The sequence below is a fragment of the Pelobates fuscus genome, chromosome 3 (assembly GCF_036172605.1).
Source record: "Pelobates fuscus isolate aPelFus1 chromosome 3, aPelFus1.pri, whole genome shotgun sequence".
Classification (NCBI taxonomy): Eukaryota; Metazoa; Chordata; class Amphibia; order Anura; family Pelobatidae; genus Pelobates; species Pelobates fuscus.
Window position 1 is genome coordinate 382,264,888 of NC_086319.1, and position 23,318 is coordinate 382,288,205.

At 41.6% G+C, this 23,318-nt stretch overlaps 1 protein-coding gene across 1 annotated transcript in view; it reads right to left on the reverse strand.

Annotated features, from left to right (window-relative positions):
• The window catches only part of CACNA1A (calcium voltage-gated channel subunit alpha1 A), a 372,620-nt gene that overhangs the window by 138,028 nt on the left and 211,274 nt on the right, over window positions 1–23,318 (reverse strand). The window contains exons 13-22 of the mRNA XM_063449602.1: window positions 23,147–23,259; window positions 21,693–21,824; window positions 20,971–21,043; window positions 14,945–15,062; window positions 10,020–10,087; window positions 9,779–9,885; window positions 5,879–6,667; window positions 4,443–4,861; window positions 3,388–3,529; window positions 2,714–2,843 (exon numbers count right to left, since the gene is read on the reverse strand). Of these exons, the coding sequence (XP_063305672.1) occupies window positions 2,714–2,843; window positions 3,388–3,529; window positions 4,443–4,861; window positions 5,879–6,667; window positions 9,779–9,885; window positions 10,020–10,087; window positions 14,945–15,062; window positions 20,971–21,043; window positions 21,693–21,824; window positions 23,147–23,259 (2,091 nt within the window). The remainder of the gene's footprint in view (window positions 1–2,713; window positions 2,844–3,387; window positions 3,530–4,442; window positions 4,862–5,878; window positions 6,668–9,778; window positions 9,886–10,019; window positions 10,088–14,944; window positions 15,063–20,970; window positions 21,044–21,692; window positions 21,825–23,146; window positions 23,260–23,318) is intronic.

Consider the following 23,318-nt stretch of genomic DNA (forward strand, 5'->3'; position numbering starts at 1 on the left):
GTAGGAGATGGTACTTGAAGGGGAGATTTTTTTTTAAAAATGACAGATTAAGAGTGCATGCATCCATGTCACTTTAACCCAAGTATCACAACTCAACTCTTGAATTCTACGTGTTGTTTTTGCTCCGAAATGCTTTGGACCTGAGAAAGGGATGTTTCTGAAATTCTGTTAGTCCAATAAAAAAAGTTATTACGAGATACTAATTTCATCAGTGTCAGGGGTCCGCGAGCGGATAGGAGGGGAGGCTGATCGCAACTTGCAGCACTCACCCTCAGTCCATCGCCGCCCGCGGTCTCCCCTCCTCCTACCTGTCGGCGAGCGGCGTCTCCTCTCCGCCGCTCGCATCCTTCACGCCTCCCAGCGGCAGCATGTATAACGCTGCACGCTGGAAGGTCGTTAATTTATGCAAACGCCGGGGTCACGTGAGTGACCCGGCGTTAAAGCAACAGTACCACAATCACAGTGGGAGGCTTAGATATCTCCCACGTGTGATTGTTAATTCTGATTGGAAGTTATCCAATCAGAATTAAACCTAGGGTATTTATACTTACCTTTCCTGTTCCTCCCTGCCCTGTTGTGGTCTTTGCTGTATAGTATTGATTCTGAACTTGTGATTTCTGGTTACGTACTCTCTGGCTTGTTAAACTGACTTTGTGACTTTCTCCTACCCTTTGACCTCGGCTTGTTTATCGTTATCCTGTCTTCTGGTTCCCCTGACTCGGCTTGTCTCCTGACTATTCTGTGTGTGCTTAGCCCGGCCACTCTAAGGTCCGGTACGGCACCTTTTCTGTGTGTGTGTGTGTGTCTGTCAACGTGTTGGGTTCCCGGAATCGTGACAATCAGTTATCTTACATATATATTTATATTTATTATACCTGAACATGTGCAGTTCTAATTTGGCTAATTATACAGTATGCACACTGTTCATCTCTTCCACTGGGGCCAATGTTCCCATTATTTCAATCAGCGGCCCCTTTCCTCCTTGTTTGTCCTCCCCCCTTTCCCCGCGGGATCTGTCCAGCAGAGAAAGGAAGTGCAAAGTAAGCAGAGGCTGCAGGAGATCAGGCGGCTGTGATTAACGGCCTGTCAGCTCAGCGCACCTCATCCTGAGTCCACACTCCATCCTCCCTCTGCAGCCTGCATGCCTTAACCCTTCCTACATATGAGCCAAGTACCAAAAAGAAATGGAAACTTGTTTTTCTAGCCAAGAAGCATAAATTAATGTGGAATTATAGTGATAAAATGTGAACTGAGAAAAGTTCATTTCCAGTCATTGCTTGAGAAAAAAAGGTGTAAAACATCACATTTCACCTTCCAGGAATTCTTTAGAAAAATTAGGTGTTTTATTGAAATATGCAAGTGACGAGAAGTTTACATATTCCTGCAGTTTTAAGAGTAACACAAGACAGGGAAAACAGGATAAATTAGAGCATTTTAACCCCTGATATTTGTTGAGGCAAATCTTTTAGTAGTAAATGCTCCCACAAATAACTTTTCTGTGGAAAAATGGAAGCTATATCTTTCTCCATGGGGCTTTTCTCAAGAATAAACTTTGGGGTTTTGTCAATGAAGCCACCCTTTGATCTTGACAATCTGACTGTTAATCCCAAGAAGCTGCAGTTCTTCCTGAGATTATGACCTTTTAGCTCAAGGCCGTGAGATCGGAGTAAAAATCCCAAGTTAAAGTGTTAAATCCTGGGGAGTTCTAGTTCAGGTAGTAAAAGTCTTTTTCGGGGAGTTGGAAGCTGAAACTGTATGGATAAGTAGCTGCTGTTAGTACATTGCTGGGTTTTAGAGAAGGTGGTACTGGAAGGAGTGACACTCACTCTGTTTAATGGTCAATTGACGATTACAGAATGAACATATTTAGGACACTTATATAGGACACACACTGGAAGAGGGATGAGATGCCATGAAAGGTTTAGTTTTATCTTGTGCAGACTGAGCATGAATAGAGCGAATATGAATCTCTTATTATAGATGCAGAAAGCATTTTGCTGAGTGACAGGAGTGATAGAGGAAGAAGCTCGAGCAACCGTTATATTAATCGTAATATTTCATAATATTTTATTAAAAGGACAGATTATTTTATAATGATCCCCAGGTTTTATCAAATCTTCTACATTATTTTGTATGGATTTTGTGTCTATTTAATTCTTGCACAAACTCCTCACATATATTACATATAGTGAGGTTCCACTCAGATGTCATACGATATTGATATGCACGTCATATAACTAGATTTTAATAGCTGTTTATATGTTGAATAAATAATAATTTTTATTTACACATGGTAAATTATATTTTTTAGGAATGTCTAATTTAACTTATTAACAAACAATTGGTGTTTTTTTTAATATGAAACCCTTTTGCTTTTGTGTATCCTTTTACTTTTGATACATAGTTTTTAAGTTATCGCTGGATTGCTGATTGGAGTTGGAGTGCTCACATAATAGTTTTAGCATATAGTTGATATCGATCTACAAGTCGCTCGGATTTATATGTGATGCAGTCCTCTTTCATATTATCTTATAATAATAATAATAATAATAATAATAATAATAATAATAATAATAAGCAATTGTGATTTTCTTAATTCAGTTCCTTATTCTTTGTTTGTTATCAATAATATCTTCATTGTAGTACAGTAGAAAAAAGAGCTGCCCACCTATCCTGTGAGAGCAGTGTGAAAAGGCAGCGGGATTGCACTTACATTGTTCCGAGGGGCGTCTGGTTGCACAGGGTCCTCCGCAGCCAGGGCTATACTGCTCATGGCGATCACTAACAAGATGCACATTTCAAAGTACCGCATGGTGACAATGTAATGGCAGAGCCTGCGGAGACTGGGAAAAGAGGCAATAAGGACAAATCATAAAATGAGAAAGGAAAGTAAATAGATTCCTGTTATGGCATCAACCAATTTGAAGTTAAAAGGAAGAAAGAAGGATAGAGGTGGAGGAGTATGTGGAAAGGCTGAAGAGTGTAAGGGAGGTAGTGCAGAGGTGGAAGAGTAGAATGGTGTGTGATAGTGGATTTAAAGGACTGATATGGAAGAGAAGAAAGTGAAGGAGCAGGTGAGAGTATGATGGTGGAAATTATAGACAGAAGTGGAAAAGTAGAAAGGGGAGTAATGGTAGAAGTGAGGAACAGAGGTTAAAGAGTGGAAGAATTTGGAGTGTTGAAGGTTAAAGAGCAGAACTTGATGGTGAAAGGAAAAGGCAAGCATGGACCGGTACTAGAGTGTCTTAGGGAGGGCACAGTAAAATGAGTGGAAGCTAGGTTATGGTGGAAGTGAAATGCAAAAGTGGAAGAGTAAAATAGTTTGCGATTGAGAAAGAGAGTGGCATATGTGTGTGTATTAAGGGTGAAATGTTACTGGTCACTTACGGGTTAGTGGTTGACAAAATAAACATGGAGCTATAAGGAGGCATTGGCTTGGGACCCTTCCCTCCATCACTCTCATTATCCTCCTCCTCCTTCTTCTCAATCTCCTTCTGAGGCAGTGGGGAAACTGCGACTGTCTTATTAACTGTGAGAGGGAAAAGGTCTACAGTGAGACACCTTCTAAACATAACCTTGTACACTCAGTATCACAGTCACACAAGGAAACGGCAACAGAGAAATGTCGACCTACAACGAATGAGAGAATCAGAATGGAACAGTTTAAATATACAGACCCAGGTGACAGGAGAGTATGAGACAGCTACATACAGACTAGGACAACAAAGAAGCAAATTAGACAAGGAAAGGGATAATCAGGCAAATACAGAGCTGGACAGTGAAAGAGAAACTCATATGAAATATAAAGTGTCAGTCACGCAAATAGAGTAGACAGCGATATGTAAGAGGTAAATAAGGGAAGAATATAAGACAGGGAAATACGAGTCCAGAATAAAAAAAAGACAGACTCAGAAAGGGATATAAAGAACCTGACTGTAAATAGAGAATCAGAGAGAGCAAAACAGAACCAGATAGGAAAGAGACTTTGTATGAGAAGTGATAATCTAGAACAAAGCTGATCCAAGAGAGACAACCAATAAAAGAGGCAAACTAGGCAGAAATACAAAGACACACGAGATAATGAAAATAAAATAGACGGTCTCACACAGGGGAGAACAAAGCTAGAAAAGAAAACTGCAACACTGAAAAATGAAATGCCGCAAAATGATTGTTGGTGAGTACGAACATAATACACTGGGTAAATATATATCCATTCTATTAATGTAAAGAAATGAAAAACAAGTAAAATGAAGGCACACAGATAGATTTACCTATTTACTGCATGTTACTAATATCATAGTTGCAAATAAGAAAATACTAAAAGGTATATCAAGAGAAATGCCAATACTGACATTCTTGTTATTTTGTTGTTAGAAGATATAGATAAATCAGCCAATATGATGTATGTACACTTTTTAACCACCCTCTGCAAGCATTGTTACCCTGTCCAATAGCATTCTCCACTGGTGGTGGGAAGGGGGGAGGAATATCCACAGCAGTCTGTTCAGTGGTTTTAGTTCCCTTGGCAGTCTCTGTTGGATTGCTGTGTAATTGGCTGGGGTCGGGAGCGGTTGGGGGAGGCCCAGAGCTGGTGGGAAGAGGTGTCCTTCGAGGAACAGAGTTCCCAGTGGGGATGCTGTTGTTGTTGGCGCAGTTGGTGTGATTGCCAAGTTTGGCAGGGCTATGGTTGAGGCCTCCCCCACCTACAGTTGCTGGGGGCTCACTGGTCACAAGCTTGGTGTTGCGAATGTTATCCATGTTCTCAGGGTGCTGGTTTTGGGTTTCTTGACGGGAACGGTCTTGAATGGGTCTTGTGGTGGAGAGATTTGGACCAGAGTTTGGAACTGGGGCATTTGTGTCCCTGTAAGGGCAAAATGAAAAAACAGACGTGAACAATGAAAAAATGGGCTACAGCAAGTGATTCTAATCATTAACAGTTTAAGTATAGTTTGATGATCTTCTGATCATTAATATTTCATCTGCAGCTCTATAAGTTATTGTATGCAGTTTATCAGTCATTAACCTTGCTGACCTTACAAAGTAACACTCCACTAAATGTAGGGCCAGATTAAGAGCCCAGTGGGTCTGGTGCTGACAATGATGATGGGCCTAATTACAGAATTTTATCAACCAAAAACACTAAAACAGTCATGCCTCCCAAGCGTCATGTATCTGATGGAGTTGATGCTGGAGGGATACTCATAAGATGCAGCTATAAGAAAACAGATACCTTTTGCTAATCTCTCTCTAATGTATGCTTTCTTCTTTCAAGTAAATCCATAACCCCTAACAGCAGTGTCCAGTGAAGCAGGAAGTCAATGGGAAGGTTAAAGGGGGCAAACATGCCCAAAAAGGGGGGCATGTCTGCCCAAAGAAATGGAAGGCCATCCTGGCATTAATGCATGTCGGGCTGTCTGCCAACCATGCAGGCTGGCCAACTAAGGGCACTACTGTGCAGACACCCTAAGCTTGGCCTAAATGCGTTTAATGATTGGCCCGCCCCACACTTTTTAAGGACTGTCCCCTAGAACTCACATGTCCACTTGTCTTCTTACTAGCAGGCAGAAGCTCCTGGTATATAGTCTGGGACAGAGAAAAGGTGTATGTAGAAGAAAGGGGACATGCCACAGTGTTAGAGAGACCAAAGTCAGAATTACCTTAATTAATTGCCAGCCAGTGACACAAGTTTTGTTACATACATACATCCCTCTGAAGTTTCCATACTTAAAAGTATGTGAAGAGTAGTGTAAAAAAATGTTTATGCAGCTCGGTCAGACCCTATTTTAATTCGGCCCAGACTAAATGTCTACTCCTGCAGAGCATTATTTCAACCCTTCCTCCCATCATGAAGAATATTACACCTTTTCAGCTCACTTACTTCCTCCTGCGATGTCTCCTTTCTCTGTCATCCCTCTTCACATCATTCTCATAGGTGGACTGTGCAGTGTGGCGTGGCCTCCTCCTCCTATCCCCATCCGTGCCTTCATTTTCCCCTCCACCAACTTCCCTTATTTTCCCCCCATCTCTACTATGTCGAGTTCTCCTTTCTCCTCCACCATCTCCTCCCCTCCATCCTCCACCCACATCCTCTGACTCATCTCCTGTTCTGCGATGTCCCCTGTGCCTTCGGTGATCAGCATCACCCCTTGGCAGAGGGGACCCACTCCGACTCTCCTTGCTCACTCCTCCCCTATGTCTTCTGTGAGGATCCTGGGGAAGGCGTACCCCTCCATCAATCTCCCCTGTCCTGTCCTGAAGCCCAAAGTCCTGCCCATCACGGTTAATGTCCTGCTCCTTGTTCCGTGGTCGGCGCACAGGCTCTTGCGCTATATCATACCCCCGCCCTCCACGCTCCTTAAATCTTGCTTGCTTGCGAAGATATTCTTCTGCCCGCTCATGAGATAGACGTTGCTCTAATGGGGTCTTTCCCTCCCCAGGACGGCTTTTGTTGGTGTTGTTGTTTCGATTCTCTTGAGGATCCACCACCAGTGGTCGATCCAGGTGAGTCTTCACATCAGACCTCATAAAGGACAACTTCCACCGTTCATCGGGATCCAGTTCACTGTAAAGTGCCTCCCTGCTGTTCATAATGTTCTGTCGACGTATTTCACTTGTGCGCTGCTCCCAAACAGACACAGCGGTTTTCTGATTCTTCTGCTGCTCTTTCCTGTAGGATATTGGCATATTCAAATGATAAAAATTCAGTACAGTTACTTAAATAAATTGAAAGATGACATAGATGGCATACATGAAGGTCTGCTAATTTTGAGTAATACATTTTCAGCTACACAAAGCTTACAGAATACATATATATCATGATGATTTCTTTAGCAAATGGATAAAAATAATATTTAAAAATACAGAAAAATCTGCAAATAATATAAACATATTAGGACATGCCAATGAATAAAAAAAAAGTAAAACTGAAATTATCTTTAAAAAAATATGTTTTTTTTTTCCCCTCAAACTGTGCGTAGATTAGTGCGTTTAAAAAACAGATAAGCAAGAAAAAGATCTACGCTTGCATTTCTTTTAAGCGATCAGTGTAATTTACTAATACTCTAGTTATTGGAAAATAGCGTCAACATACAGCACCAGTGTAATAGATTTCCTAGTGTAAAGCCTTTCAAGTAACAACGATATTCGCTACACCAGACCAGGCCAGTTTTTATCAAAGGAAAACTGACAATATGCTGTGGCTACTTTACCTACTGCATGATTAGATACATGTTATCAGCTTAGTGACATGGTTAGAACCAGTTGCTAAGGTCATCCCATAGGGAATAATGGTATCTGTTAGCGACTGGCTTTTTAATAACGGCTGCCTGTAACTCCTCGTCACTATTTGTGAAAATGGCAGGCTGTCGTTACATTATCCATGATTCTCTGACTGTCAATTTTCTGCCTATCGAATATTGTGTACTCTGCATTCACAATAAAAAATTGTCTTTGGAAAATGGCAGACATTAAATAGACACTAACTAGTAAAAGTAGCTAAATTTACTTTAACAAGTAGAGGATGGCCAGTAAAAAGTAGCAGCAGGCATGTAGAGATACCCCATAGCAGGTGCGGGATTTCTGGCAAATATGTATCCAACTTCCTTGTGTTGGTAGGCTATCTGCTAAATATTATTACCAGTCTTAGTTTTATACTTTCTACCCCAGAGTAAGTAATTATATACAGACAATCTTATATAACCATTTGGTGTAACTTTTACTTGAAGCTAAAAAAAAAATGAATGCCGGCTAATAATTTGAGGGTTATGTTCTTCATTTTGTTTATACTTTTTATGTAAGTGTCTCCTTGAACCTAGAAACTAGCTCCAAATATATCTTATAACCTTTTCAAAAAGCCCATTTTTAATTTGATATGCTGAATATGAAGTTTGGTAGCATCCCAAGGACAAGAAATATCCGAACTTTTATAAAAATCTCAATATTAAATCACATTAATATTATTCACTAACCGCATGTTTTTTTTTGTTTTTTTTTGTGGATCTGCACAATTTTCAAACGTTTTTCCTGTAATGTACAATTTTCTAGTATTTATGTTGTAATTAACAATTGTCAAGCTTTTTTTTGCTACAATGTGCATTTTTCAAGCATTTCTAGAGCTCTACTGTTCATTTATTATTCATGTATGCTCAATGATGCAAACAATATAAATGCTCCACATTTTATAGTAAATGTACGATCTTAAATTCAAAATGGAGAAAAAAACAACAGAAAACAAATCAAAGACAAAGAACTGCAAGATTTCAATGTAACCGATCAATGGCTTACCTACAAGCTAGAATTTGTAATTTCTCAAAACAGCTGCAATTTTATTTATATGATTCCTGCTATTTTAGGTGGATATACCAATTACATTTATCAGAACTCCTATATATCAACAGTCTGTAGAGAAGTCCTGATTTTGAATCCCTCTCCCTGTCCCACTTCTGGGGTCCCCCAAATAAAGTGCTGAGTCTGCAGGTGTATGAATGCAATTGTGCTGCACTAGGCAAGAATTCCTGAAAGGCACACTATAGGCACCCAGACCACTACTAAAAAACTGCAATGTAATCCAGCTCTAGCTTCCTCTAGGCACTGCCTAGTCCCTAATGGAGTTTTACCCCATGAAACGATGTTGGATGTGCTCACGCTTTGCATGTGGACATCTAACATCTTCAAACTCCCCATAGTTTGATTCTAATTCAATGCTTTCTTATGGCAAAGCTTCAATGTGCAACTTGTGACATTAGTTCCCACAATCGCTGTGATGTCACGGGAGGAGGAGACCTAGCCAGCACAACACGTGATACGCTGTAAATAGAGGTGATGTATTTATGTTGTGCCACCATTAACATTTCCTTTACTATGTATGTCAATAAATGTAAGAATGTCACTAAAGGGTTATGATCTTGTCAATGTACCTTGCTCCGAGTGGGAGTGGAAACTAATTATCCAATGATAAATATCTGTGTGCACAGTGGACAACCAGGCTTTATAGAGACCAACATATAGGGTTGAAACATTACTCTGTACACTAGTGCTGTCATTACTGTGTTCTGTGACTGTTACTATACACGAAACGTAGACCCCATTTTAAATAGTCCTATCAATACAAGTATTCACTAAAGTCATTTGCACATTTCGTGGACTCAACAAGCAATCATTCTTAAAGAAATTAACATGCAAGCTACCAGTTCAGTATGACCTTTTCGTATGCCGTTTTGTGTTACCTATAACATTCCCTGCTTTTTGACAGTTTTCCTTTTCGATATTCTTTTTATTTTTGGGCAGATCTAAACATCCAGGAATTGCAAGTTTTCCTTCTCCATGACATCTGTAGTTTGGCTATTTTGCCTTTTTGTGGGTGTATAATGGCAGATTAGCAAATGTCTCCTTCTCTCCCCTCCACTCCATAGCCACCTCAAGCAATACTATCCATGGCTTTTTATGGTATGGTTTGTAACATGCCAGAGAGCAGCTAGGACAAGTTTGATTTGCAGATTTTCGATAACACAGATTGGCAATGGAAACAGAGGTTTTAGCTCTATCCATTGCGGAAGGTTGCCAAATATATTTATCTACATAACAAAAAGTAGTTCTAATTTTTTTAATCTTATCTATAAAAAACAAAACAATAATGCAAATTTTGGAAAAATAAAACTAAAGGTTAATAGAAGAATAAAAAATAAAAAAAACGTATTTGAAAAATGTTGTGAAGTTATGTGCCACTTTAACAGTCTAACAAACATTGGTCCAGACCCCCCCCCCCCCCAACAGGACTTACGCTGCTATAGACATGTTGGTAGCAGAGAGGGGGCTGACCTCAGCTACTTCTTTAGCTTTCTGCAGTGCCAGCTTCTGATTGGCCGCCTCCTCTTCCTCCTGCTCATCCTGTGAATAAATAAAGGGGTTCAGTACAAAATACTGGTGCTATGCTGCTGAAAAACACCACACTGCCACACAGTGAAGCACTGGTGCAGATCATTTGAATGATTCCAATACTGTGCCAGCTTTAACTATCCTACCTTGGTCAGTTCCTGGGCATTGGCGAGGTTGTCCACAGCGATGGCCAAGAATACATTCAGCAGAGTATCTGAGAGAAACTAGCGAAGGAATCCATGTCTTTTCATGTACGCATTGTTTCAACTAACCTGTATAATAATTCCTTTCAAAGTGATAATAAACTGGATTTGTATCTCTGTTCAAGGATATTGATATCAGGGTATAATTATTATTTTATTATTTATATAGCGTCATCACATTCTGTAGCGCTGTACAATGGCTTGACTAACAGACATGTAATTGTAACCAGACAATTGGACATACAGGAATAGAGATGTGGAGGGCCCTGCTCAATGAGCTTAGATTCTAGAGGGAGTGGGGTATAGTGACACAAAGGGTAAAAGTAGGGGTATGAAGTACGTTCTTAGAAAAGTATTCATTGAGGGCTTAGTAGGTAATTTCGACAGTTGCAGGAGAGGAGTCATCGGGGATGGGGGATAAAAACCTGCTAACAGTTTAATTGATATGCTTTCTTGAAGAAGTTAGTTTTCAATGATTTTTTAAATGAGTGGAAACGGGGTGAAAGTCTTACGGAGAAGGGAAGGGAGTTCCATAGAAGAGGTGTAGCCCTGGAGAAATCTTGGAGGCGAGCAGGTGGGTGTATGGACAGAGGATATACGTAGGTCTTTGGCAGAGCGTAGGGGCCTCGACGGGACATATTTGTGTATTATAGAGGATAGGTAGGTTGGAGCAGCATTATGTAGGGACTTGTAAGCAAGCACCAGAATTTTAAATTGAGCCTTATATCTAACTGGAGGCCAATACAGGGACTGACAGAGTGGGGAGGCGTGGGAGGTGCGAGTGGACAGGAAAATGAGCCTTGCCACCACATTCATTATAGATTGCAGAGGTGCAATCTGGAAACACGTAAGACCACTGAGAAGGGTATTGCAGTAGTCAAGGCGAGAGAGAACAAGAGCATGGACCAGCCGCATCCGGGGTTAAATAGGGGCGAATGCGCGCTATGTTTTTGAGATGGAAGCGACAGGATTTGGCGATTGATTGCACATGAGGGGTGAAGGAGAGGTTAGAGTCAAAAAGAACAGCCAGGCAGCGAGCCTTCGAGGTAGAGGTGATGGTAGCACCGTTGACTTGGAGGGAGACAGACACGGGAGTAGTAACACTTGAGGGAGGAAAGACCAGAAGTTCTGTTTTGGACAGGTTGAGTTTAAGGAAGTGAGCAGCCATCCAGTTGGAAATCGAAGAGAGGCAGTCAGAGACACGAGTCAAGATGGGCGAAGAGAGATCAGGAGAGGACAGGTAGATTTGCATGTAGAAATGATAACGGAAGCCAAAGGGGCTGATGAGTTTACCAAGGGAGGCAGTATAGACTGAGAACAGTAGGGGACCATGGACAGAACCTTGGGGGACGCCGACAGAGACTGGTTGGGGGGAGGAGGCAGAGTCAGAGAACGAAACACTGAAAGAGCGCTGGGAGAGGTAGGAGGAGCACCAGGAGAGAGCAGTATCCCAAAGACCAAAATTATGGAGAATGTGAAGAAGCTGTTAATGATCAACAGTGTCAAAGGCAGCAGAAAGATCAAGGAGAATTAGGATAGAGTAATGGCCGCGAGATTTAGCAGCAATTAAATCGTTGGATACTTTGGTCACAACCATGTTGACAGAATGACCAGCGCGGAATCCAGACTGAAGGGGGTCAAGCAGAGAGTTGGATTCGAAAAAGTCAGTCAGTCTGGTGTACACAACTCTCTCGAGGATCTTGGAGGCAAATGGCAGTAGTGAGATAGGGCGGTAGTTGGATGGGGAGTTTGGGTCAAGGCTGGGCTTTTTCAGAATCGGGGTTACAGCTGCATGTTTGAAGGGTGAGGGAAATGTGCCAGAGGAAAGGGAGAGATTACAAATTTTAGTGAGAGGAAGAGCAACAGAGGGAGACAAAGTGCAGATGAGATATGAGGGAATAGGATCGAGGGAACAGGTGGTGGGACAGGAGGACCGGAGCAGAGCAGAAACCTCTTCTGCTGTAGCAGGTGCAAATGAGTGTAGAATGGTGGAGGGAGTGGGGTTGGGTGATGTATTGGTAGGGGAAGGAGAGGAATTAGCAATCTCTTGATTGTAGAGATCTTCTCAGTGAAGTGAGATGCAAAGTTTGTGGCGTACAAGGTGGTAGAAGGAGGGGGAGTAAAAGGGATGAGCATCAAAAGTGTGAAACAGGTGTTTGGGTTGATGGGACAGTGTACTTATGAGGGTGTTAAAGTAATTTACTTTTGCAGCGGAGAGAGCCAGGTTGTAGGAGCGTAGCAGAAATTTATAGTGGAGGAAGTCAGATGCAAAGTGAGACTTTCTCCAGCTGCGTTCAGCAGTTCTAGAACATTTTTGGAGGTAACGGGTCAGCTTGGTGTGCAAGGGTTGAAATTGGGGGCGCTTGCTGGGTTTAATTGTAAGAGGTGCCATGATGTCGAGTTGGGAGTAGAGAGTTGAGTTGTAGAGTGAGGTTGCAGAGTTAGGGCAAGTTAGATTTGAGATGGGTAAAAGGAGAGTTTGGTGGAGAAATGAAGGAGATCAAGGCAGTTGAGGTTTCTGCGAGATTGGAGAGTTGAGGGATATGCTGATGTCAAATGTTAGCAGATGGTGGTCAGACAAAGGAAATGGAACAGTGGAGAGATTAGAGATGGTACATAGATTGGTGAAGATAGGGTCAAGAGTGTTTCCTGCTGTATGAGTTGCTGAAGTAGACAACTGTGTGAGGCCAAAGGAGGTTATAGAGAGCAGACGGGAGGCATCAGGGCAATTGAGGATGTTGATTGGGATGTTAAAGTCCTCAAGTATGAGGGAGGGAGTGCTAGAGGAGAGAAAGTGGGGTAACCAGGAAGAAAAGTGTTCAAGGAATAGCCTAGGATGACCGGGAGGGCGACAGATGATGGCAATTCCTAAAGGAGTGGGCTTATCTGAGCAATGTCCTGGTTTGCTGTAGGGCACTTTTAAAACTCAGACTGTGGAAAAACAGAGAGGATAGGGTCACAAAAGGCAATAAAACTATGGAATGGAGATGCACAGAGGAGGTGAGAATTAGTCAAGCAAAACCATTTGGGTGGGTATCAATAAAATAAGGGGGGGGTGCAGAAATAAAAGAGAAAGTGTTTAGAGATAAGCAGATAGTTGAATACCAACAATGATGAGTAGGGCAGGGAAAAACTAGCTTTAGCATGCAGAACGAGAGAAACTACAAAATATATGTATGTATGTATGAATAAGCACATACACACACACATATATATATACCTATTACTTCATATAACCTCTCTCTATAACTCCTCCTGTTACTCCATATAACCTCTCTATAACTCCTCCTATTACTCCATATAACCTCTCCCTATACCTCCTTCTGTTACTCCATATAACCTCTATCTATAACTTCACCTATTACTCCATATAACCTCTCCCTATAACTCCACCTATTACTCCACATAACCCCTCCATATAGCTCCTCCTATTACTCCATATAACCTCTCTCTATAACTCCTCCTGTTACTCCATATAACCTCTCCCTATAACTCCTCCTATTACTCCATATAACCTCTCACTACAACTCCTCCTATTACTCCATATAACCTCTACCTATAACTCCTCCTATTACTCCATATAACCTCTCCCTATAACTCCACCCATTATTCCATATAACCTCTCCCTATAACTCCTCCTATTACTCCATATAACCTCTCTCTATAACTCCTCCTATTACTCCATATAACCTCTCCCTATAACTCCTCCTATTACTCCATATAACCTCTCCTTATAACTCCTCCTATTACTCCCTATAACCTCTCTATAACTCTTCCAATTACTCCATATAGCCTCTATCTATAACTACTCCTAATAACCTCTCTCTATAACTCTTCCTATTACTCCATATAACCTCTCTCTATAACTCCTCCTATTTCTCCATATAACCTCTCCCTATAACTCCTCCTATTACTCCATATAACCTCTCACTACAACTCCTCCTATTACTCCATATAACCTCTCTCTATAACTCCTCCTATTAATCCATATAACCTTCTATAACTCCTCCTATTACTCCACATAACCTCTCCTTATAACTCATCCTATTACTCCATATAAGCTCTCTCTATAACTCCTCCTATTACTCCATATAACCTTCTATAACTCCTCCTATTACTCCACATAACCTCTCCTTATAACTCATCCTATTACTCCATATAAGCTCTCTCTATAACTCCTCCTATTACTCCATATAACCTTCTATAACTCCTCCTATTACTCCATATAACCTCTCCCTATAACTCCTCCTATTACTCCGTATAACCTCTCCCTATAGCTCCTCCTATTACTCCATATAACCTCTCCCTATAACTCTTTCTATTATTCCATATAACCTCTCCCTATAACTCCTCCTATTACTCCATATAACCTCTCCCTATAACTCTTTCTATTATTCCATATAACCTCTCCCTATAACTCCTCCTATTACTCCATATAACCTCTCCCTATAACTCTTTCTATTATTCCATATAACCTCACCCTATAACTCCTCCTATTACTCCATATAACCTCTTTCTATAACTCCTCCTATTACTCCATATAACATCTCCCTATAGCTCCTCCTATTACTCCATATAACCTCTCCCTATAATTCAGATCAATAAGATATTTATCATGCATGGTCAATGTAACAGGTACTTAGCGTATAGTACAATCAACTTTTTTTATTCCATCTTAAAATGATGCTTTACAAAACAGAAAAAAAAATGCTTCAAATATAAATATATATCTTTATGGTTAAAACATAGGTTTGATACTAATAATGTTTAGACTTTTTGTGCAAGAGTGCACAGAGGCCTCTGTGTGAAATGTAAGTCCGTTATCATCCTACAATCCCCCTTCCGTTCCATTTCAATTTGAAGGATACAGTTACCAAAGAGTGTGAGTATGATGAAGTAGATAGAGAACACCATGCCAGAATTCACCCCACCCTGGGCCTTAATAGCGTCATACATCACTGCATTCCAGTCTTCTCCAGTTAGGATCTGGTCAAAGAGAGAAAGAAAAGGTTCATCCTGGGTGGCAGGTCCACAGGTGTGACAAATAACAACATAGCTTTGTAGCATTATTTCCCCTAAAATGTTTGGTTCAAGGATTCCTGGCATTACTGTCATATTATACCCACACACCAATCCCACAAGGAGTGGTAGTGGGACAGTGGCGTACATACCAGGGTCGCAGGGGTCGCGGCTGCGACCGGGCCCGGCCCACCAGGGGGCCCGGCCGCCCCTGCGACCCGGTATGTACGCTCTGGGCCAGCCTCTTCTCCTGGGGGGCCCAGGAGCCGGCCACCTCCGGGCCCCCCGAGGCTGGCCCTGCTTACACCCGCGGCCGGATGGTGCGCGAGGGAGCACTCTCCCCTGACTGCTTCCTCTTCAGCTCCCTCGCGCACCGCACTGATACCGGAGCCGGAAGATGACGTCATCTTCCGGCGCCGGTATCAGTACGCGGCGCGTGAGGGAGCTGAAGAGGAAGCACTCAGGGGAGAGTGCTCCCTCGCGCGCCCACAGGACCAGCCAGCCCGCCGGGTGACCGCCCCCCCCAGGAGCCCAGCAGCACCACTGGACCCCAGGGAATCCCCTCAGCACTCCAAAAGGTAAGGAGGCTGGGGGGATTAAATAAAAAAAAAAAACATGTGTAAGTGTAAGTGTGTGAGTGTGAGTGTGTGAGTGTGTGTTAGTGTTAGTGTGTGTGAGTGTTAGTGTGTGTGTGTGTTAGTGTGTGTGTGAGTGAGTGTTAGTGTGTGTGTGTGAGTGAGTGAGTGTTAGTGTGTGTGTGTGTGTTAGTGTGTGTGTGTGTGTGTGTGTGTTAGTGTGTGTGTGAGCGTTAGTGTGTGTGTGTGTGTTAGTGTGAGTGTTTGTGTTAGAGTGTGTGCTAGTGAGTGTCAGTGAGTGTGTTACTGTGTGTGTCTGTTACTGAGTGTGTTTGTGTGTGTGTGTGTGTTAGTGAGTCTGTTTGATGTCTGTTAGTGAGTGTGTGTTTGTCAGTGAGAGTGTATGTTTTATAAGTGAGTGTGTATGTATGTCTGCCGCTGAGTGTGTCTTTGTCAGTAAATGTGTGTGTCTGTTAGCTAGTGTGTATGCAATTGTTCGTGAGAGTGTGTGTGTGTCTTCAGCACTTACCTTTCTCCAGCGCCGGACTCCCATGGCGCTGGGGATCCCTCCGCCTCTCAGCTCCGAATGCGCATGCACGGCAAGAGCCGCGCACGCATTCAAACCGCCCATAGGAAAGCATTACTCAATGCTTTCCTATGGACGTTCAGTGTCTTAAAATGGCGGAAGCGCCTCTAGCGGCTGTCAGTGAGACAGCCACTAGAGGCTGGATTAACCCTCAGTGAAACATAACAGTTTCTCTGAAACTGCTATGCTTTCAGCTGCAGGGTTAAAACTAGAGGGACCTGACACCCAGACCACTTCATTGAGCTGATGTGATCTGGGTGTCTGTAGTGGTCCTTTAAGTGTGTGTGCATCTGCATGCAGTGGCGTACATACCGCGGTCGCAACCCCTGCGACCAGGTGCCCGCCGCCATGTGTTGCTGCCCCGGCCCGCGCAGAGTAAGCGCGAGGGGGGGGGGCCCACGGATCAATTTTCGCACCGGGGCCCCATGGGTCATGTGTACGCCACTGTAGTGGGAATAGAGATTAGTACACAGTATAATCCAACTTGAGGGCATTTTTTATCTGATTGTTTTTTTTATTATTATTTTATTTAAGCACTTTATTATATAACTGGTACAAACAGCTGCTTCCTGACTGAGGAAGATAGCTGATCTCTGACTATTGAAGGAAGCTGCTATCTAATAGGAGAGGAATGCTGCACCTTGACTCGAATCTATGTGACTTGAGAAAGAGGCTGCTCTCTGATTGGTGAAGGTGGAAGTTATGTGACTCGAGAAGGAGGCTGCCCACTGATTGGTGAAGGTGGAAGCTATGTGACTCGAGAAAGAGGCTGCTTTCTGTTTGGTGAAGGTGGAAGGAAGCTATGTGATTTGAGAAGGAGGCTGCTCTCTGACTTGGGAAGGTGAAAGGAAGCTATGTGATTTGAGAAGGAGGCTGCTCTCTGACTTGGGAAGGTGAAAGGAAGCTATGTGATTTGAGAAGGAGGCTGCTCTCTGACTTTGGAAGGTGAAAGGAAGCAATGTGATTTGAGAAGGAGGCTGCTCTCTGACTTGGGAAGGTGGAAGGAAGCTATGTGATTTGAAAAGGAGGCTATTCTTTGACTGGGGAAGATGGATGCTATGTGATTTGAAAAGGAGGCTGCTCTTTGACTTGGGAAGATGAAAGCTATGTGATTTGAAAAGGAGGATGCTCTCTGACTGGGGAAGGTGGAAGTCATGGTGCTCAAGAAGACGGCTGCTTACTGACTGGGGAAGGAGGTTGTATTGTGACTAGGAATGGAGACAACTCTCTCACTGGGGAAGGTGGAATCTATGTGACATAAGAAGGAGGCAATTTTGTGAGTGGGGAATGAGGCTGTTTTGTGACTAGAAATGGAGGCGGCTGTCTGACTGGGGAGAAAAGCAGCCTAGTTGTTACAGAAGTACAGTGGATTGTTGTGAAATGCTGAATTTGATGGATGCCAGTATTTTTTTCATGAGTATAAAAAAAAGAATTCAGCTCTTGAATAGTTACTGATATCACTTTAATAAAGCCCACTTTGTGGTGAAACACGCTAGTATACTATTGAATATTGTTTATATATTATCTTTATGTTATACTTTTATTGTTTTTATAAAAAAGGTAAATTTTTATTCTGGACCTTACCACTTCTGTTTGCCCTCTGATGCTTATATCCTTGGTGGGGATATGAACCACCAACGCACTTAGGATTGAGCAATCTACAATTGCTCTATTCCATGTAAGTATGTTTTTATTTGTTTTTATACTTTTACGTAACTGTGTGCAATATATATTTTTCATTCTGTTTTATATCTGCACAAAGAGGTTTTGCACCACCTACATATCATAGAGTGGGCATCATACCACCCCAAGCTTTACGATAGGAGCCTAATATATGTGAGTGTAAAACTATATACTTACTTACCTCTAGAATTGTATCCCCTATATACTAAAAAAATACAACACTGGCTAAAGATGGAACAAGTCCATCCACCAAAGTTGTAATGGCTGTGGGATACAGCGGGGCATAACCCCAAAACAACATAAGAAGAAAAGAGATGGACTAACGGGTAGCAGATTGAGAAGATCTGCCTCCCTATTAGACCTTGTATCCTTTGCTGGAAAGCTGCTCTGCAAATGTATGAACAGTACCTAAATAGAAAGCAGAGAGCTAGAACAAAATACTCTTTATTAGTCCCTCATAAGGAACAACACGAAAAAATTAACTAGCAAACAAACATGATAAAATAGGACCATACGGTTTCTCATAGTAACTAATCCAAAATAATAATTAAAGTAAATAACTGTATGTAAATAATACGTTGCAAATTGTTGCAAAGAATATAGACAGTTGATATAAATGATCTTGGGGACTAAGAGGGAATATAATGGACTAATATTAAACAAATGGGTTTATGTGGCAATAATATAGTAATATAATAGTGGTCCCTGGGTATTGGACCGAGAAATCAAGCCGCTATTGGAATACCCTTTTGTGAAGATAGCTACTAATTCATAAATGAATATATCCCCCGTTAAAATAGGGGGGAGTAGTACACAAATTAAATGAGTAGCACGATAGACTATAGCGTAAAGGTAAGGTAACAGCCTAAACAGAACAGGCTATAATAGTGGTCTAGGGGTATAACAGCTAAATAGTCATGGTGCTTCTTATTGCCGAGAATATGTCCTGGAGAATTAAGCAGTTAGTATAATCAAAAAACAAACTTATCCAAATAATCACGGGCTAATGCTCAATGTGCATATGTGAAAAAAAGTATCCAGATATCAGAACCTTAAGAGAGCAGAGATGCTATAATACAATAGGAGATTTGGGGGAAGGTGTCCCTAAAGTTGAAATTGATAACTAAGTCCCATCCCTCCGTCAAACTCTCTGATTGAAGAGAGAAATCAACTAGAGAATATTCGATAGTCCTAAAATAAAATCATCCGCATTAGTTAAATAGATGCCCAACGCGCGTTTCGGCGATACCTGTCGCCTTTGTCAAGAGCAAGCTGCGGAGTAACTCGCGCCTTTTTTTAAACCTACATAGAGGTCTGCCCCCCAAGTGTGACATCAATAGACATCTGCAAATCATGTTAGTGAAGGGGGTCTGACGAAATGAACTAGAGGGCGAGTTAAAACTACAATACTCGGGGTGTATTAACCCTAGCAGTGCCGGGTAGGTGAACACCAGTACTCGGGATGAATTAATCCTAACAGTGCCGAGTAAATGAACAGCGGCATTCGGGGTATAGTAACCCTAGCAGTGCCGAGTAAGTGAACAACGGCACTCAGGGTATATTAACCCTTACAGTGCCGAGTAAGTGAGCAGCGGCACTCGGGGTATATTAACCCAAACAGTGCCGAGTAAGTGAACAACGGCACTCGGGGTGTATTAGCCCTAACAGTGCCGAGTAAATGAACAACGGCACACGGGGTATAATGACCCAAGCAGTGCCAAGAAATAAAAATGAATATAAGTAAAGATAACTGATATAAATAAATATAGAAAATTCAAATAAACGGTGCAAATTAAAAACCTTCATTAAGGCCTTTTGCTTGGAGGGTTCTGAGTTGATAAATCCAGAAACTCTCCCTTTGCCTCAAGAACCTATCGTAGTTATCGTAGTTTTCCCTACATATTGTGACTTGCAAACACGTTAGAAGATAAACTATTCCGGCGGTGTTACAATTAAAGAAAGACTTAATCTTAAAGCTCTTCCTCCCATCACTGTCCATAACAATCTTGGAATCTTGTTTAATACATTTACAGGCAACACAGTGGCCACACTGATAGGATCCCACCGTTGGAGTGTGCAACCAAGTGTGTAAAAATGGACGATGGTCTTGGAAGTGGCTTGGGACCAAAAGATCCCTAAGGTTTCTACCTCTTCGTGCGGTTATATCCACTCTAGGGCCAAGGATCCGTTTAAGATGAATATCTTCCAGCAATAGGAGCCAAAACTTTTGAATACAAGCCCTAACAACGTCCCAACCTGCATCGTAAGTGGTTTTCATACGTGGGGCTTGGGGTTTTGTCAAAGTTTCAGGTTGGTTGGAAGTTAGTAATCTGCCCCTATCTACATCTAAGGCTCTTTTATAAGCTTTTTTGAGGCATTTGTTTGGATAGCCCTTTGCCCTTTGCCCTGAATTGTTGTCGAAGAATATTTGCTTGGAGCTTGAAGTCCTCAATGTCACTATATTATTTTATTTTGTTTTTATTTTATGTATGAATAACTATTGGACACACAGGACTACACTATATCCTTAGGAGGGAATCATACCGTCCAAATGCTAAAGTGGAAGCTGCATTTTAGCGCCTGAAAAGTGTACATGCACATCTTATTCATCTTAAAAGAGACGTATTACACTATCAGCCTTCGCTCTCTCTTTCTGTCATTTCACAAAACTACTAAAGACATTTAAGGTGCAACAAGTATTATTCTTTCAGCTTAAGTAACTATGCAAGTATGAATTCCATGCAGCTGTTTTCTGCACTGTGTTTTCTTTGATTTGAGTGGACAGTACACTGCTCTATGGATTATTATTAGAATTATTATTCTTCATTATCTTTTACAGTAGAAGTTTATCTCCAGTGACTCCTATTTATCTCCAGTGACTCCTATTCCAAAATGTAGTACAATGTATCAACTAGTCTTATTTCCATCCATAATGGGTAGAAGATCCAAGGCTTGTGTGTGCATTATTGTGTGTCATACTGGAGTAGGTGGATTTGTGTGACGGTGACAACAGCTGGATCGTAGTCCATACCTGAAATACTGTCATTATTGCTGCAGGGAAGTTGTCAAAGTTTGTAGAAGGGGTCTTCTCATCAAAATTGAATCTGAGGGAAAAAAAGAGGAGAAAGATGCATGTTCATCAACACCAAAGTGGATTGATTCCATAAACTCTCATATATATAATTGTGTCCCAAAACAGGACTAACTGATCATTTGGAGCAGAGGACAGAATCATCTAATGTGCAGCTTGAATGCTGCCTTCTGGCTGAATCCAATATGAGCTAAAGTGTTTAGCTAAACCAGCAGTAGCTTGATGTCAGTGGAGACTCAGCAGAACCAAAAATGGTCATTCTCAATGAACAGGGACATATTCATAGTTGCCCCAGGTTTTACAGTACTCCTTGATGCATGACATACAGTGGGCTTCCTTATAGGACGCTGATCATTGTATCCATATGTTAGTCTTGGTGAATAGCTAGATAATAGGATAGTAATCATGTTAAGACATAAAATATTTATCCCACTTCTGGTTCCAGAGCTGAGCACAGAGTAGCTGCACAGAACCAGGCATTCTGGCACAGATTATATCAGCTGGGGCACAGGGGAAACCAAAACCTCTACACGGGGACCATGTTCCCAGAGCTGGGACTGGAGGTGGAGGTAATAGTTTACTCCTACAACAGTGCCTCACACAACATATAGAGAGAGTCAGAGTAAAATGGAGTTAGAGAGAGCAAGGCCAGGGACACTTACTGCCCACCAAACAGCTGCATCCCCAGTAAGGCAAAGACAACAATAAAAAGGAAGAGCAGGAACAGCAGACTGATGATGGATTTCATAGAGCTGAGCAGGGAGATCACTAGGTTACGAAGAGAGGCCCAGTACCTGGAGGTGGAGGAAGGACGGGGAATAGACAAAGTAAGAAAACATGATGCAGGAAAAACACATCTACGTAGCTTTGGGCAGTACTTTACAGTTTGTGTGCTCTACCTTGCTCTGCATTGACATGGTTAAAAACAAAACAAAACTAAAGATACTAAGATGCATTTCATATCTATCTTAGATAGGATTTTATATGCAATCATGGATCATGGATCCGACTGTGATATATCATTTCAGTAATTTAAGCAACATCTTATGAACATATAACTGTTTAGGTGAGTGCTTGCTTTTAGTAAGCTCCACTGGTTTAATTCATTTAAACACAGTTTTTAGAGAAGAAAAGTACATTTTAATAATCAGTGGAAGAAGTCGGATATAACAACTATTAACTTAACTAAAAGTCATTGTAAGGTTTGTGATGCAGTTTTGTGACTATTTGATTTGCTCGTCTGGATTTCGTGGTAGATGTTTTATTATCTATTTACTGTGCTGAGTAAAAGCAGAGCAGAGGTCTATGAGGAAGTATGGGGAAAGTATGTTGTAATCCATTTGTAATCAACCCAGTGTTTAATGAGACGTATAATACTTCCCTTTCATTCAATTTTCTGACTAGCTAGAGTGACATTTTGTATTTTCATAGTTAATATGAGATAAGCATACTGTGGTACATCTCCCGCCCTCTTCCCCCCCCCCCCCCCCCCCCCATACTCACTCAAACCAATATATGGCCATATTATGCCTAATACACCATGATGGAAGCATAATGAGGGTTGGTAATCTCTATAGACACCAATGCCTCAGCAGGATTGCACATGATAATGGCTAGCATTTTGCTGTGTTGCTGCTTATACAACCAGATGAAACAGGAGCTAACTAATGAATTGTTTGTAATTTTTATATCCACATACATAGATTTACGTAAATCAAAACATATGTATCATTACAATAGGAATTTAGCTATTATAGATTGCATGCAAACAAACCAACCAAAACACAATGCTTTTATTTATGATTTGTTTTGGCTAGGACCGTGTGTTTATTTCAGATTCCCCGTGTCTGTCCAACTATCTGAAATGATTAAAATAATATTTGTCGTTTTTTTATTATTGGGGCAGTGATAAGCAATTGATTAAATAGGTCATGGTGTATACCACTAAGGGGAAGCCCAATATTTTCAACCCAACACCCATAGAATAATGGGGCTATGTGGCAGAAATAGCCATGCTTTTGGTGTATTTCTACAAGTACCACCTGTAGTTTTAGCAACTACTAAATTAGATTAGAAAGCCAGCTGCCAGGAATACATATTCCCCATTACTACTTACTTTGTAACCTTGAAGATGCGCAGCAAGCGGAGGGCTCTTAAGACGCTGATCCCAAAGGAGGTTCCAGGCTTTATCATTGCCCAAATCACCTCAAATATGCTACCAGTGATCACCTAAGGGGGATAAGGAAAAATATGTTTTGGTTCCTTTTTATTTAGCATCTGTAAAGATC